This window comes from Felis catus, chromosome E3 (assembly GCF_018350175.1).
Source record: "Felis catus isolate Fca126 chromosome E3, F.catus_Fca126_mat1.0, whole genome shotgun sequence".
NCBI lineage: Eukaryota > Metazoa > Chordata > Mammalia > Carnivora > Felidae > Felis > Felis catus.
In genome coordinates, this window is record NC_058383.1 from 40,730,769 (window position 1) to 40,745,749 (window position 14,981).

Genomic DNA, 14,981 nt, shown 5'->3' on the forward strand with positions numbered 1-14,981 from the left:
CGGTGTAAGCGGCCGTTGCTGGAAGTGCGCCACGAGAGACGGAGGCCGGGAGTCTGGGGGTTATTCCTAGAGCGGTGGGGAGCCCTGTGGACTTAGACCAAAGAGTGGTACCTGGCAGCTGTGCGGGGCTCAGATCGGGGGGAACGAGGTGGGTCCAGGGGAGGAGAGTGAGGAAGGAGGTGGAGACGACTGCGGGGATTCGGGACTCGTTTAGGGATGGCTGGACTTGCTGGCGGAGAGTGAGCACCAGCATCAAAAGACCAACCGCTGAGGCGGAACCGCGGGAACGCCCGGCAGCGCCTCTCCCACAGTTCGGGACCATCCTTCCGGCTGCACCAACTCGGGTCCCTCATCCGGAACGCTTGCGGTGAGGTGCCCGGTTCCGCTGAGGGGCCGACGAGCACGGACCACTTCCGGCGAGCAGGTGGGCGGGAAAGAGAAGGGCTGCTTCCGGCCCGGCCCGCCCGGCAGTTTTAGGCGATGGCTCCGGTGCCGGCGGAGGGAGAGGCTTCTCCGATCCCTCCAGCCGTGTTCCCGCGGCCTCCCCGGCCCCGCGCGCGCCACTCTCAGTGCTTCGCGCTGCCGGGGTCTCCTGCCTCCCGTCCGGCCAGACCCCTCAGGCTCTTTACACGGCTTGGCCCTTGAAGTCCCGTCGTTGGCCGCCGCGCCCCTCTGGCCCTTCCGCCTCTTCCCTGGAGGCCCTGAGACGGACTGTGGGGACTACTTCGCATCCTTGCAGGGACTGACTGACCGAAGGTCCAGTAACCACCCGGGTCTGACTGTTGGGGGATGGAGCGGGGACCAGGGCTGGCACTGACCGGGTAGGGTCTACCCACAAGTCAGACGTGTCTCCTGAGGGGCGGTGAACGGTCCTGGATTGGCTCCCCAAGACTGACCGGCCCAGGATTAAGCAGTTCGGGGGAACCCAACCAGGGTGGCGGGTCTGGACTGACAGGCCCCTCCTGGCTGACCAGGCCAGCCCACTTGACGGGCCTCGTGTCCCCACCCCCCCCGGGCAGCCATGGAGAAGATGTCCCGAGTGACCACAGCCCTGGGTGGCAGCGCGCTGACGGGCCGCACCATGCACTGCCACCTGGACGCGCCGGCCAATGCCATCAGTGTGTGCCGTGACGCCGCCCAGGTGGTCGTGGCGGGCCGCAGCATCTTCAAGATCTACGCCATTGAGGACGAGCAGTTTGTGGAGAAGTTGAACCTGCGTGTGGGCCGCAAGCCCTCGCTCAACCTGAGCTGCGCCGACGTGGTCTGGCACCAGATGGATGAGAACCTGCTGGCCACGGCGGCCACCAACGGCGTGGTGGTCACGTGGAACCTGGGACGGCCGTCGCGCAACAAGCAGGACCAGCTGTTCACAGAGCACAAGCGCACGGTGAACAAAGTCTGCTTCCACCCCACCGAAGCCCACGTGCTGCTCAGCGGCTCCCAGGACGGCTTCATGAAGTGCTTCGACCTCCGCAGGAAGGACTCTGTCAGCACCTTCTCTGGTGAGGCCCTGGAGGTGGTCGGGCAGGTGGAGAAGGGCACCACGTGCATCCAGAGTCTTCAGGTGTGCTCCCCGAGAGCACTGCCAGAGTGGCTGAGGGTCAGCATGGGAGCAGGGGGCATGGGACGAGGGAGAGCCTGAGCAGACTGCGGCCAACCTGGGCCGCTGAGCGGACGCTTTGGTTTGCTGCCTCCTCTTTTCCTGCCTCAGAGCCCCGGGCCGCTTCACTGAAGGAAGCCACGGGGACCTCCAAGGTCCTCAGCTCAGGGATGAGAGGAGGCGGAGTATGCTGCCTGCCCCTGCCCCCCAAGTTCTTTTCCCAGCAGGCCCAGCTCCTCCGCCACTGGCTCAAGGCCAGCTGGCCTGTTCACCCTGATGAGACCAAGTGCGGCACAGGGCAGAGCCCCCGGTTGCCTCAGAGAACTGGGGGGCCTCCTAAAACACCTGAACTACCTGCGCTGTGCAAAAGCTGGAGTCTTTGGAGGCTCTTGGTGTGCTGGTCCAGGGGGGTGGATGTGGACCGTTAAGGTCTCCGGTCCCCGGAGCTGACCCGGCACTCCACCTCAAGGCGAAGGGATGGGGCCGAAGCCGGGGCACCCTCGGGGGAGTGCAGACAGCCCAACAACGCTCAGTGCTCCGATGGCCGGTCCGGAAGGCAGGTCGCAGCTTTGTGCAAGGGCTCACGTCAGATGCAGGATCCAGGGAAAGTCGAGGTCGTGTTTCTGCTTCGGAAACCACATGATGCCTGGCATCCTGCTCCCTGACCTGATCTACCCAGGCTCCTCTGTGAAGCCTCTGCCCACCACCGCCCACCCTAGGCAGGCTTAGGGGTGTTTACTCCGCCTCCTAGGCTTCCCGGCCTTGGTCATGGGCAGCCATGTGACTGCAGTCCAGTCACTCCAAGGCCGCCACACCTGGCTGCCCTCTCTCCTGGAGCCTCCTGTGGGCTGGCTCTCTCACCTTCTCCCTCCATGGATGTCCACAGGCCAGTCTGAGAGTGTGCGGGACGTCCAGTTCAGCATCCGAGACTATTTCACCTTCGCCTCCACCTTTGAGAACGGCAACGTGCAGCTCTGGGACATTCGGCGGCCTGACCGCTGTGAGAGGATGTTCACAGCCCACAATGGACCTGTCTTCTGCTGCGACTGGCACCCTGAGGACAGGTGTGGGGAGGGGTGGGGAGGGGAGGGCGGTGGCAGTAGGGTGGGACGGAAGGGCTGCCTCAGGACCTGTGAGGCAGAGAGCGGGGAGCCCTCCCACCCCAGGAGAGGATGCTGAGGGTTTCACGGACCTATTGCAGGGGCTGGCTGGCCACAGGTGGGCGTGACAAGATGGTGAAGGTCTGGGACATGACCACGCACCGCGCCAAGGAGGTGCACTGCGTGCAAACCATCGCCTCGGTGGCTCGAGTCAAGTGGCGACCCGAGTGCCGCCACCACCTGGCCACCTGCTCCATGATGGTGGACCATAACATCTACGTGTGGGACGTGCGCCGGCCTTTCGTCCCGGCTGCCATGTTTGAGGAGCACCGCGATGTCACAACGGGCATCGCCTGGCGCCACCCACACGACCCCTCTTTCCTGCTCTCCGGCTCTAAGGACAGCACGCTGTGCCAACACCTGTTCCGTGATGCCAGCCAGCCTGTTGAGCGCGCCAACCCCGAAGGCCTCTGCTATGGCCTCTTTGGGGACCTGGCCTTTGCTGCCAAGGAGAGCCTAGTGGCCGCCGAGTCTGGGCGCAAGCCCTACGCTGGTGATCGGCGCCACCCCATCTTCTTCAAGCGCAAGCTGGACCCTGCCGAGCCTTTTGTGGGCCTCGCCTCCAGTGCTCTGAGCGTCTTCGAGATAGAGCCTGGCAGTGGCAGCATGAGCTGGTTTGTGGACACGGCCGAGCGTTATGCCCTTGCTGGTCGGCCTCTGGCTGAGCTCTGTGACCACAATGCCAAAGTGGCTCGGGAGCTTGGCCGCAACCAGGTAGGTGGGGTGGCCCCAGAGGCCATGGGCTCCCAGGGGCCATGACCTTGGGGGTTCCTCCGACTGTCACATCCAAACCCTTTCAGGGATTTAGCACTCAGCTCTGGCTGCTCCCACCACCAGCCATCACCCTGGTAACAGGGTGCCCAGTGCCCTGCCGTGAGCCCGAGGCCAGTGCCGTCCTCTGGGTGCAGGTCTCGGGTGTTATGGGGTTCAAGTGCCCTCTTGAGGCTCGTTTTTGCTTTTGGATTTCCCAAGCTGTCCCCGCTCTGCAGAGGTGCATGCAGCCACTCTCGTCTCCCTGGGTCAGCAGGCTCATTTCCGTGTTGGCTGCCTTCAATTTCTGCTTTTGTCTATTCCCCTGTAGGAAGGAGGCTAGAATTTTTGCGTTTGGCATAGGCGTCAGTTTCCCCCGCTTGGGGTGGGCCAGGATGCTAGGTCCCTGGGGCAGCTGAACACTGAGAGGTTGTGATTCCATCTGGGCGTGGGGGGGGTGGGTGCTGCACGGGGCACCAGGGACCCAGGCTCCTTGTAAGTGCCTGGTGGCTGCTCCTAGGTGGCACAGACCTGGACCATGCTACGGATCATCTACTGTAGCCCTGGCCTGGCGCCTGCCACCAGCCTCAACCACAGCGTGGGCAAGGGCAGCTCTTGCGGCTTGCCACTTATGAACAGGTAGACGCCTGGGGGTGGCTCTCCACAGAGGGTGGGACCGTTGGAACCCATCTACCCATCAGCCCTCCCTGTCCCCAGTTTCAATCTGAAGGATATGGCCCCGGGGTTGGGCAGTGAGACCAGGCTGGACCGTAGCAAGGGTGACACACGGAGCGACACGGTGCTGCTTGACTCCTCAGCCACACTCATCACCAATGAGGGTAGGCTGAGGGGCGAGCAGAGGGTTGATGGGAGTGGGGCCAGGGCATCCCAGAACCAGCTGCCTCTGGAACACCCACCCTCCCTTGTGGGCAGATAACGAAGAGACAGAGGGCAGCGATGTGCCTGCAGACTACCTGCTGGGCGACGTGGAGGGCGAGGAGGACGAGCTGTACCTGCTGGACCCGGAACACGCACACCGTGAGTGGGGGCCGGGAGAGTGGGGTTGGGAGGCAGGGCCGGAGGCTCAGACCCTGCCTTCCCTGCCCCTGCCTTGCAGCGGAGGAGCCTGAATATGTGCTGCCCCAGGAGGCCTTCCCGCTACGCCACGAGATTGTGGACACTCCACCTGGCCCCGAGCACCTCCAGGACAAGGCCGACTCGCCCCACGTGAGCGGCAGCGAGGCTGATGCGGCTTCCTCAGCTCCCATGGACTCCTCCTTCTCGCTCATCTCGGTATCACACGCCCTCTACGACAGCCGCCTGCCGCCTGACTTCTTCAGCGCCCTGGTGTGTGACATGCTGCGCTTCTACGCCGAGCAGGGCGATGTGCAGATGGCCGTGTCCGTGCTCATTGTGCTGGGTGAACGCGTGCGCAAGGACATCGACGAGCAGACCCAGGTGGGTGACCGGGTCTCCGGGAGGGCCTCCCTGCCACCCCCAGACCTGACCCCCCCGCACGACTGCCTTCCCCTGCACCCGGCGCGCTCAGGGTGAAGCCCACAGCGTGCCCACCTCCCGGCCTCTTGCCTCCCTCCCCTCTCCGCACCGCCAGGAGCACTGGTACACGTCCTACATCGACCTGCTGCAGCGCTTCTGCCTCTGGAACGTGTCCAACCAGGTGGTCAAGCTCAGCACCAGCCGCGCCGTCAGCTGCCTCAACCAGGCCTCCACCACCCTGCACGTCAACTGCAGCCACTGCAAGCGGCCCATGAGCAGCCGTGGCTGGGTCTGTGACCGGTGCCACCGCTGCGCCAGCATGTGTGCTGTCTGCCACCACGTGGTCAAGGGTCTGTTCGTGTGGTGCCAGGGCTGCAGTCACGGCGGCCACCTGCAGCACATCATGAAGTGGCTGGAGGGCAGCTCCCACTGCCCTGCGGGCTGCGGCCACTTGTGCGAGTACTCGTGACCCATCTGCGCTGGGCCTGGGGTGGGTGGGGCTGGGCGTGCGAACCAAATAAAGGACGCGGGAGCCGCAGTCTGAGGCTGCCTGTCACCCCATCGTGCCGCCGACGGCCCGGTTGGTTTTTCCGCGCTGGGCGACTGGGGTGGGTAGGTGGCCTCGTCGCCATGGGAACTGGCGGGGGGGCGTGGCCCTAGCCCGGGTCGGGTGGCCTTCGCTCCGCCTTCGAAAACACCCTTCCTTCCGGGGCGGGCCAAAGGAAGGTGCTTCCGGGCCGTTGCCGCGACGACGGAGCTCCCGCCATGCCTCGCGGCGGCGGGCTAATGGCGTCGGGGGCGCGGCTGCAGTTACTGCTCGCGCTCTGGACGCTGGCGGGCCCGGCCCGGCCGGTGGCCGCGGACGCGGGCGACGGAGGGTGGTGAGCGGCGGGGTCCGGGCGCGCGGTGGGGCCCGGGGCGCGCGGTGGGGCGGGGGTGCTGACCAGCTGTGCCCGCAGGCAGCGACGCGGGCCTGGGGCGGCGGTGGCGGAGGAGGAGCGCTGTGCCGTGGAGCGTCGGGCCGACCTTAGCTACTCCGAATTCGTGCAGCAGTACGTCCCCCCTACCCCCTCCCCGGAGCGCCGATATCGCGCCCTTTCTGGCCCGTCCGTCCTCCCTGACCTCCCAAGATCTATTTGAACTAACGCGTGGGGGCTGGAGCGGGCAGGCGCGGGTCAGACTTGGCCGTGACTCTTGCCCCTTCTAGCTACGCCTTCTCCAGACCCGTCATCCTCCAGAGGCTCACAGACAACTCGGTGAGTGCTGGCGCCCCTCCTGGCCACTTTCCGCCCTTGCTGGGCCCAGCCCTTGAGTCTTCTCCCCACCCCCTTAGAGGTTCCGGGCCCTGTGCTCCCGAGAAAAGCTGCTGGCCTCGTTCGGGGACAGCGTGGTACGGCTGAGCACTGCCAACACCTACTCCTACCGGAAAGGTGAGCTGCCCCACCCTGCCTGCCAGCATCTTGCGGGCGGCCCCAGCGAGTCCTGACCAGCCCCTTTCCCGCAGTGGACCTGCCCTTCCAGGAGTATGTGGAGCACCTGTTACACCCCCAGGATCCTACCTCCTTGGGCAACGGTGAGTGGGCTTTGGTCGGCCCTGGGGTGGGGTCGGAGGGGATAGGGGCATTGGAAGTACTCGGGTGCCAAAATCCCTGCATGTCCTGTGTTCTTTGCTGGCAGACACTTTGTATTTCTTTGGGGACAATAATTTCAGCGAATGGGCGTCACTTTTCCAGCACTATTCCCCACCCCCATTCAGCCTGTTGGGTACCACAGCTGCTTACAGCTTTGGAGTTGCAGGTGGGTACCCTGCAGGAGCAGAGGGCATGGGAGAGAGGGAGGGGGTGGGGACTACAGGCTGGGTTTGGTTAGCGACTGCCGGTAACTCCACAGGAGCTGGTTCTGGGGTGCCTTTCCACTGGCACGGGCCCGGCTTCTCAGAGGTGGTCTACGGCCGCAAGGTCAGCACAGGATGGGGGCTGAGGCTTGGGGCTCGCTGACTGCAACACAGAGTGACCTTGCTGTTCCACCCCCAGCGCTGGTTCCTGTACCCTCCCGAGAAGACACCGGAGTTCCACCCCAACAAGACCACGCTGGCCTGGCTTCAGGACGTGTACCCAGCCCTGGCACCATCTGAGAGACCCCTGGAGTGCACCGTCCAGGCTGGCGAGGTCAGTAGGTGACGACAGGAAGAGGCCTCCAGGCTGGACCAGCTGCCACTAACTAATTTCTGTTTCCCGCCTCCGTCCCCCACCAGGTGCTGTATTTCCCTGACCGATGGTGGCACGCCACACTAAACCTGGACACCAGTGTTTTCATCTCCACCTTCCTCAGCTAGCCAGAGTGGGCGGCTGGTGAGCCCAGCACACACCAGCACACGCCCCCGTTAGTGCTCACAGATTTTATTACAGGACAGTGGTGGCGGCAGCCCACCCTCACCTGCTGTTTCTGGCCCAGACAGGTGGAGGTGGGGTTCATGGTCCAGCAGCGAAACTGATTAGGGTGGGGGTGGGGACACTGGGGCAGGGATCTAGGGACACAAACTATGTACAGGGACTGGGAGCTACTGCCCCAAGGCCCTCCTGGGCCAGGATACTAGGCAAGGCGGGCTGCCTTTGCACTCCCCCGGCCTCAGTAGTCCTCCACCCAGCCGTTCTCAGAGATGAACGCATCAATGACCTCTTTCATGGCCAGGTTCGGGATGAGCTGTTCCTGGGTCAGGGGGCTCCGGGTGACAGGGTCAAAGTGACCCACACGCTGCAGTGTGCAGTGACAACAGGGTCAGAAAGCGCTCAGTGCTTATGGGTCCTGCTCCCAACACACGTGGGCCCTCACCTGCAGGTGCTCCTCGATGTCCTTGCGGTCGTAGGTGATGCCACTGGGTGTGATGCACGGCTCCCGCATGAGCTCAAAGCTGATCTTGCCACACAGGTAGTCGGGGATGTCTCGCTTCTACAGCACAGACAGTCCAGTCAGGCACCAGGAAGGGGACGCCGCTCCGACGCCTGCTCCCCAGCGCCAGAGGACCTACCCGGGCTTACCTTTCTTTTCTCGTCCACCTGGGAGAAAAGCTCATCCATGTCTGCTAAGTACTTGTCCTGCAGAGAAGCAAGCAGCTACGCATGGGCCAGACGCCCCATCCCCCTTCCCCAGGCACAGGCCCCCTCCCACCACAGGCACGCGGTCTGGCGCACACCCACACACGGGCTGGGGCACCCTCACGTGCTTGGCCTCGATGCAGGCCTGCTGGGCCCGGATGTGGCTGTCGTCCTCATCACCCTCGTGGTTCCTCTGGCATTCTTCCAGCTCCCTGGGGGTCAGCCAGGAGCTAGTCAGAAATGGGTCCGGCCAGGAGAGGCCACACTCCACCCACCCCTTGTTTGGGTTTCATTTCCCTCCATCTCCTGCTCGCCCGTGTTGGCCTTCAATAAACACTCGTGTTCTTGGCTCCGAATTAGCCCGAGAGTGCGGACTTGAGGGGGGTGGGGGGCACACGGAGCCTGCCACTTGCACAGCTCACCTCTCCCGCTCGGCCACAATAAGCCGGGTGAGGTAGGAGTGCAGCTCGTTCTCCTGGTGGATGCGCCGCTCCTCAATGCTGTTCCAGCGCTTCTTCTTGGCGATGCGCAGGGCGCTAGGGATGTCATCCCCAAAGTTGAGCCGCTGCTCCTTGGCGAGGTTGTAGGCTGGGGGGAGAGGGGCTTCGGGTCACCTGGCCAGACTATCCACCTGGTCCCAGGCACCGCTACAACCTAATAACCAGTAGGCCCACCTCGCTGCAGGTTGGCAATGGCCTCATCGTAGCTCTCCATCTCTAGCTGGCATTGTCCCAGGAAGAAGTGTGCCTTCACAGACTGCCCGTCCAGCTCCAGGGCCCGCCGACAGTCTGCTAGGGCCTGCTCGTGCTGCTGCATCTTCAGGTAGCACAATGCCCGGTTGGTGTAGTACACTGCCACCAGAGGATTCCGGGTCTGGGGACCAAGGCCGGGCCAGCCAGCATGAGGAAGTGAGCTCTGCGCGCCCCCCTCTGTCCTAAACCCTATCCCAGTTTGGGACCCACGGCGAGAATCAAGACACCAGAAATTTCTCAGTTTCAAAGCTCCTGCATGCTAAAGATTAGTGGAGGGTGCGCTCCCGGTCCCAAGGCCTGCCTGAGCCCACCTTCTTGCCTCCCACGAAATGTCGCCGAGACAAATTTCCGAGCCCTGTGGAGATCCCCAGCTTTGGGCCTGGAGTTCTCAAGGAACAGGGATCCCTCGTCCGCTGCCCGGGAACCTCAAGCACCCTGAAGCCCCACTCGCCATACTTCTCCAGCAAGCAACACTGGCTGGAGAGCAGCGGCCTTGACACCTTTGGAATAAGAGCATCGCTAAACTCTCAGGGCCCAAACGTCCGCGCGTACGAGCCAGGACCCTCCGAAGGCCCGGGGCCCGAAGTCGGGGCCCCGCCCCCTCCCCTGGCCCGGTCGCAGATCCCCTCCCCGGCGCGGGTGCACTCACGATGGCGCGGCCGTAGCAGGCCGCCGCCTCCGGGTACTTGCGGCCCACGAAGAGCCGGTTGCCCTGCTCCTTGAGCTCTTGCGCGCTCGGGCTTTTTTCGGGGCTTCCGCCGCCGGCGCCCAGCCGCGCGCCGCCTTCCTTCTCCTCCTTGCCCTTCATGGCGCCGCGCGGCACAGCCTGGGCTCAGTTCCCAGGCTCCGCGTCTGGCCCACCCAGCGCCCGCAGCCCGAGCCCGCAGCCCGAGCCCGCGATCCGCTCGGGCCCGGTCCAGCGATCCGCCACCGGAACTTCCGGCCGCGGTGGGCGGGGACGCGTGTGCGTCCGACGGGCTGCGGGGGTGGGGCCGGCTGGAGCATGCGCTCGAGGCAAAGCGACCCGCGACTTCGGAAGGCTACGGAAGCGTCAAGAGTAACCGGGGCTGATGTCAGCCCCGCCCCGCCGAGGCCCCGCCCCGCGCGTGAACATGGCGGCCGTCCGCGGGCAGTGGGGCCTGAGGCCTCCAGCCGCCGCGCCGTGGTGCCGGCGCTCCACGGCGCGGTGCAGCGGGCGCGCGGGGACCCCCAGAGCGGCTCGAGGCCCTGGGCCGATGGTAGGGCGGACCACCCCCGATGCCCGAGTCTCCGTCACCGCCCTTCCCCAGGTGTCGAGAGGAGTGTCCGCGGCCACCGAGGGCCGAGCGGAGAAGCACGTGACACGGGACGAACTGGAGCGGCTGCCGGCGTGCAAGCGGGTGGTGAGGGCTTCCCACGTGTGGGGCGGGGCCTCGCGGCGTGGGGGCGGGCCCCCCGGGTGAGGTCCACCACCCGTGACCCCCAACCCGATCTGCCCCGATCTGGCCGCGGAGGGGCCGCTGCCCGAGCTGGTGGTGCAGCGCTCGGCCGGCGCCCTCCGCCTCCAGGCCGACGTGCGGGCAGCCGTCACGGAATTGTGGGCCTCGCGACTGCCTCGGGTTAGTCGGGAGAGCTGGGCGCCCCGGCGGGGTCGCGAGACCGGGCGTGTTAGTGACCCTGTCTGTAAAGTGAGCCCAGGGCCACGTCCGTGACACTTGGGGATCCCTAGGAACGGCAGCCCTACGCCGAGGTCGTCCAGACGCTGGCGGGGCATGAGGGCTGCCCCTTCACTGCCCATAACCGTCCTGGCTGCGGGAGCTCCAGAGGCGGCAGCCTTCACGTCCGAAGGCCACAGTGGCCGCAGTGCCGGACCAGCCAGCGCTGCAGTACGCCCACAAGCCCTAAGTGTTGCACCTGAGCCGGGTGCAGAACCACGCCGCAGCCCTCAGCAGAGGGAGGGGCCCGTCGGAAGGCAGGGAGGGCATCCCATCCAAGGCCCTGGTCGGGCTGGTGAATGCAGGGCTGTACAGCATAGACTGGCCAGCATCCCGGGGCCCCAAACTGCCTCTGCCCCTGCCTAGATAGTACCTGAGGGCTGTGGACCCCTCACCGTGTGCAGACAGCACTACGGACGTGGGCTGTGGGGCAGTGCCCAGACCTTGGCCCCAGCCCGGCCACCTGATGACACCGTGCCAGCCAAGAAGTGCAGGATTCAGGCTGAGTGAACTTGGGTGTGGCCCAGGGCCTGCACCTGCCCGGTAACCTCAGGCCACAGGTTTCTGTGGGTGTGAGCTGGCCAAGGAGGAGGCTGGCTGCTGCAGGAACTCAATAAACGCTTGCTGAACTCTCATCCGACTGTGAGGACCACCCCACTCCCCACTCCCACCTGCCCCCCGCTACACAGCATACGAGTGCAGAAGAGTGAGGGAGGAGCCCAAGCTGTCCACATGGAGGGAAAGGCCCTTACGGTCTGCTCAGCGAGTGGGAAGGAGGCCAGGCCCGCCCTCAGAGCCCTGGTGCAGCCACCTGGTGCTGTGTAAAATATTTATTCGTTTTCCAAAAAGGCTCAGACCGCAAATCGTGGTGGGGAGGCTGGGGCAGGGTCTCCTCCAGGGCCACACTTGGGGACCTCCACTGCCTGGCCAGGCAGTCCTACCTCCCCAGGCCTGGGAGGGGGTGGCCAGGGCTGATGTAAGGCTTGGCCTGGACACCATGGGCTACAGGACCCACCAGTCCCCACGGAGGACAAGCAGTCTTGAGATGTACATTCACAGAGGACGGACACGCGGGCTCGCCCGGTGGCCGGCCCACACACGCCCGCACCCTGGCCTGTGTGGCCCTGAGGAGCCCGTCAGGGTGGTGGGGGGATGTGGGCGCCTAGTAGGTCATAGGCGAAGACGTTCCAGAAGATGGCAAAGAGCAGGAAAGTGCCGTAGGCAAGCAGCACCACCCACCAGCCGCACTGGTCCCGGAGTCGCTCCTCATAGCTGCGCAGGATGGTCAGACCCATGCTGACCCCGACCACTGCACCTGCCAGGTGTGCCATGAAGCTGGGCTGTGGGCCTGAGGCAGGCAGCGGTGGGGAAAAGCGGAGCCACACGGCCCGGCCCACCTCGGAGCTCACTGCAGAGAAAGGCAGCAGGTGGGAGGCACCCTGGCCTTAGGCTGAGGCCCCCCAGCCCCCTGACCCCCTACTTACTGCACACCAAGGCCAGCACCATCCTCAGCAGCTTGTAGGGACACCTCATCCCAGCCCAGTTCTGATGGAGCGTGAGACAGAGGCTGTGAGACAGGCCTCGTGGGCCCCTCCCCGCGCCCGCCCCGCAGTCCGCCCTATTACCATGACGACGTTGGCCAGGTGTGCCGAGCACAAGGCGTAGACCCCACCAGAGCCCCCCACCACAGGGGCCCGCATGTCGGTAATGGAGACAGTCAGGGAGCCTGTGTGAGCAAAGGGAGAGCAGTGAGGGTGAGGCTCACCAGTGGCAAGGCCAGGGGGCACGTGCCTGCCTCACCTGCCAGCACGCCGGCCAGGTAGAGCAGGCTGATGCGGAGCAGACCGTGCACCATCTCCAAGGGCACCCCGATCATCAGCTGCAGGAGCGCGTTGAACCCCAGCTGCTCCAGGCTGGCCGTGTGGGTGTAAACAGATGTGAAGGCAGCGGTCAGGCCACCAGCCCTGGCCTCGAGGGCCTGAGTCCTCCCGACACCCTCGGAGAGATGCCAGAGGCGGGCCCGGACTCACCCAACGTGCATGAACATGTAGGTGAGGAAGCGCCAGGCTCGAGCACGGTGGCCGGGATGGTACACGAGGGGGCTCTTCATGTACTCAGGGTGGTAGGTCTGCAGCACCCATTTGTTGAGACGGGCCCCGTAGCACAGGAACACGATGATCTGGGAGACAGAGGAGTTAGGGCCAGGCGAGGCCAGGCACAGGGGCGGTTCCCAGAGTGGTGGACAGGTGGGCACACCTGGGCAAGGGTGACCGAGGCCATAAACACGGGGGGTGGGCAGCTGCGGTGCCGGTAGAAGTACCAGTGGCGGTCCACCTCCCGGGGCAGGATCTCGTAGGCGACGTAGCGCACAAACCGCTTGTAGACGCCCAGGCCTGGCTCATCCAGCAGCCCGTCCCGGGGCAGGGCCCTCTGTCCGTTGGCGATGGCCCGCTTAAAGCTGCTTGAGCGTTTACTGCTGATCTGGGGGGGGGGGGCCCTAAGCATGGGCCACCGTACTCCCCACCCACCCACCCCCAGCCACCCTGCCCCCTTGGCCCCACCCAGCTTCTGGCAGAGTCTGAGGTCCTGCCCCAAGTGCACACCCCTCCCTGGTGGGAAGGGCAGGGAGTGAGGGCTGCCCGCCCACCCCACTCTGGCCAGGGCACTGTGCCTGTCAAGGCCTGGGCCCGTACCCTTGCTGTTTGCCCGTTATGGCACTGACCAGGTCCACCAGCTCCTGGTAGCAGACCTGGCCCCGCTCGTTGCTCTGGGCCAAGGCCACCAGCATGTCCAGCTTGGCTGGGTCCAGAGGCAGCTCATGGCTGTGCACCAGGCCAGTGAAGGTGTCCGCACCGATGAAACCTGTGTTCTCGGGGTCCAGCTGCTGGGGTGGGGGGGGGCCGCCGGCCAAGGCTTGAGGGTGGGTCAGGCCAGCTGGGAGAGGCAGGCTCCAAGCACCCTGAGACCAGACCTCTGTACCCACGTAGTCCCCGGAGCCGCCAGGACACCAGTGCCTGGGTCCCAGGCCTTCAGCTCCTACAGCTCTTAGGGGCCTCCCCGCCTCATTTCTGCCCTGCCCATCCTCCTGGAAGGATAGGACCAAGGTCTGAGCACAATCTCCCTCCCTCCTGTACCTCCCCAGGCTCCCTGGTCTGGCTGGCCCTCTCCTGGGGTCTCACGCGGGGGGGGGGGGGGGGGGGGGGGGCCGAGGTCGTGGGGGAGGGGACTTGAGAGGCTAGGCGCCAAGCGGGGGCTCGACCGCGGCTCTCTGGGAGCTCCGTCGCCTCGGCGCAACCCAACGTTGGGCCGAGGGCTGCGGCGGGGGCGGTGCCGGCGCCCCCCACCCACCCCACGCACCTGCTCCTGGATAAGCTGCAGCAGCGAGCTCCTGTCCATAGAGCCAGGCGGGGCCGGGGGCCGGGGTCGGCGGCCGCGGCCGGAAGGGGCTGCTCTGCGGAGGACTCCGCTCCGCCCCGGCCCGCCCGCTCCGCCCGCTCCGTTCGGCGCCGCGTCACCGAGCCAGAGCCGCCCGCCCCCGCGCGCACGCTGCCGCCGCCCGCCCCGCCACGCGCGGCCGGGACACGCGCGCGCCCTGCCTGCGGACGCGCCGCAGGCAGGAACAGCCGCGACCGGAGCTGGGGTCTCGCCGCCACGCTTGCTGCCGTCCCGTTCCGGGGCCGCTCGTTAACGCGGGGAAGCGACTGGGAAACTGAGTCACAGGGCAGCGTCCAGATCCCTCCCTCGCGCGCCCCTCTGCTTGGGGCCTCAGCGCTGAAGCCACCTCCTCGGGGAAGCCTTCCTGACCACCGCACTGCCTGTGAGTCCTTACCGGGCCAGGGCTCCCTTGAAGGTGCCGGCAGGCCCGCCAGACACGCTTGCTCCCAGGCATTAAGAACGCACCACAGCCCCTCCGTGTGGGAACCAAGTCCAACAGGGCAACTAGCGGGAGTCGGGGAGGCTCAGTGCGGCTGTCCTTGCTCAGCCCGTGGAGGCTGAGCCCCAGCACCCATCTGGGCCTGGAGGCCCCTGACCACTCCTGCAGCCGCGATGCTGCAAGGCAGGACCTCCAGTTCCAGTTCACTGGGAGCCGAGACAGACCTATGGGCATTGGGGCAGAGCCCCCAACACACGAGGCTGCAGCTGGCTAGGAAAGGTCGCTACTTTCTGGGGACGGCAAGTAGAGCCCTCTAGCAGTAGAGGTGACAGAGACCAAAGGAATGTGTCATCATAGCAACCCCAGGGGCTAGAAAGAGCATCCTGCCCCACCCTAAGGCAGGTGAGAGCTGCCCCCGTGGGCCAGCGGGCCGAGAGGCTGCCAGGGATGTCGGAAGGACAATTTCAGAGTCAACCCCAGACCCTTCAGCAGGCCTGAGCCTCCCCGTGGAGCAGCAAGCCCCCCACCCCCCCAACTCCTGCAAAGAGCATTTTGGGAC

General features: G+C 65.6%; 4 protein-coding genes across 16 annotated transcripts; 2 read left to right on the forward strand and 2 right to left on the reverse strand.

Annotated features, from left to right (window-relative positions):
* The first annotated feature begins 431 nt into the window (after positions 1 to 431).
* WDR24 (WD repeat domain 24) lies at positions 432 to 6,414 on the forward strand. 2 transcript variants are annotated; one of them, XM_045047818.1, is made up of 10 exons: positions 432 to 1,502; positions 2,487 to 2,664; positions 2,802 to 3,474; positions 4,031 to 4,149; positions 4,228 to 4,349; positions 4,444 to 4,548; positions 4,628 to 4,968; positions 5,123 to 5,619; positions 5,967 to 6,059; positions 6,215 to 6,414. In XM_045047818.1, the coding sequence occupies exons 1-8, from the start codon at positions 1,022 to 1,024 to the stop codon at positions 5,474 to 5,476; spliced, it is 2,373 nt and encodes a 790-aa protein (XP_044903753.1). In that variant the 5' UTR covers positions 432 to 1,021; the 3' UTR covers positions 5,477 to 5,619; positions 5,967 to 6,059; positions 6,215 to 6,414. The 2 variants fall into 2 exon arrangements, with proteins under 2 accessions (XP_044903753.1, XP_003999013.2); XM_003998964.6 differs by having other exon boundaries at positions 5,123 to 5,587.
* On the forward strand, positions 5,741 to 8,105 carry JMJD8 (jumonji domain containing 8). Its single transcript, XM_003999060.6, has 10 exons — positions 5,741 to 5,888; positions 5,967 to 6,059; positions 6,215 to 6,263; positions 6,341 to 6,437; positions 6,512 to 6,580; positions 6,685 to 6,804; positions 6,898 to 6,965; positions 7,041 to 7,175; positions 7,262 to 7,358; positions 7,936 to 8,105. The coding sequence occupies exons 1-9, from the start codon at positions 5,773 to 5,775 to the stop codon at positions 7,340 to 7,342; spliced, it is 828 nt and encodes a 275-aa protein (XP_003999109.1). The 5' UTR covers positions 5,741 to 5,772; the 3' UTR covers positions 7,343 to 7,358; positions 7,936 to 8,105.
* Positions 7,391 to 9,808, reverse strand: STUB1 (STIP1 homology and U-box containing protein 1). The gene is made up of 7 exons (XM_006942583.4): positions 9,504 to 9,808; positions 8,777 to 8,975; positions 8,525 to 8,690; positions 8,227 to 8,314; positions 8,046 to 8,102; positions 7,840 to 7,956; positions 7,391 to 7,761 (listed from the first exon to the last, which is right to left on the reverse strand). Exons 1-7 carry the CDS (start codon positions 9,660 to 9,662, stop codon positions 7,636 to 7,638), a joined length of 912 nt encoding a protein of 303 aa, XP_006942645.2. The 5' UTR covers positions 9,663 to 9,808; the 3' UTR covers positions 7,391 to 7,635.
* Positions 9,809 to 11,363: 1,555 nt separating this feature from the next.
* Positions 11,364 to 14,071, reverse strand: RHBDL1 (rhomboid like 1). Of its 12 annotated transcripts, none has more exons than XM_023246486.2 (8): positions 13,906 to 14,064; positions 13,271 to 13,429; positions 12,805 to 13,029; positions 12,579 to 12,727; positions 12,349 to 12,461; positions 12,174 to 12,274; positions 12,033 to 12,093; positions 11,364 to 11,956 (listed from the first exon to the last, which is right to left on the reverse strand). In XM_023246486.2, the coding sequence occupies exons 1-8, from the start codon at positions 13,942 to 13,944 to the stop codon at positions 11,685 to 11,687; spliced, it is 1,119 nt and encodes a 372-aa protein (XP_023102254.1). In that variant the 5' UTR covers positions 13,945 to 14,064; the 3' UTR covers positions 11,364 to 11,684. The 12 variants fall into 12 exon arrangements, with proteins under 12 accessions (XP_023102254.1, XP_023102253.1, XP_023102249.1 ...); XM_023246485.2 differs by having other exon boundaries at positions 13,271 to 13,432; positions 13,906 to 14,063; XM_023246481.2 differs by having other exon boundaries at positions 11,364 to 11,863; positions 13,271 to 13,633; positions 13,906 to 14,062.
* Positions 14,072 to 14,981: the final 910 nt, after the last annotated feature.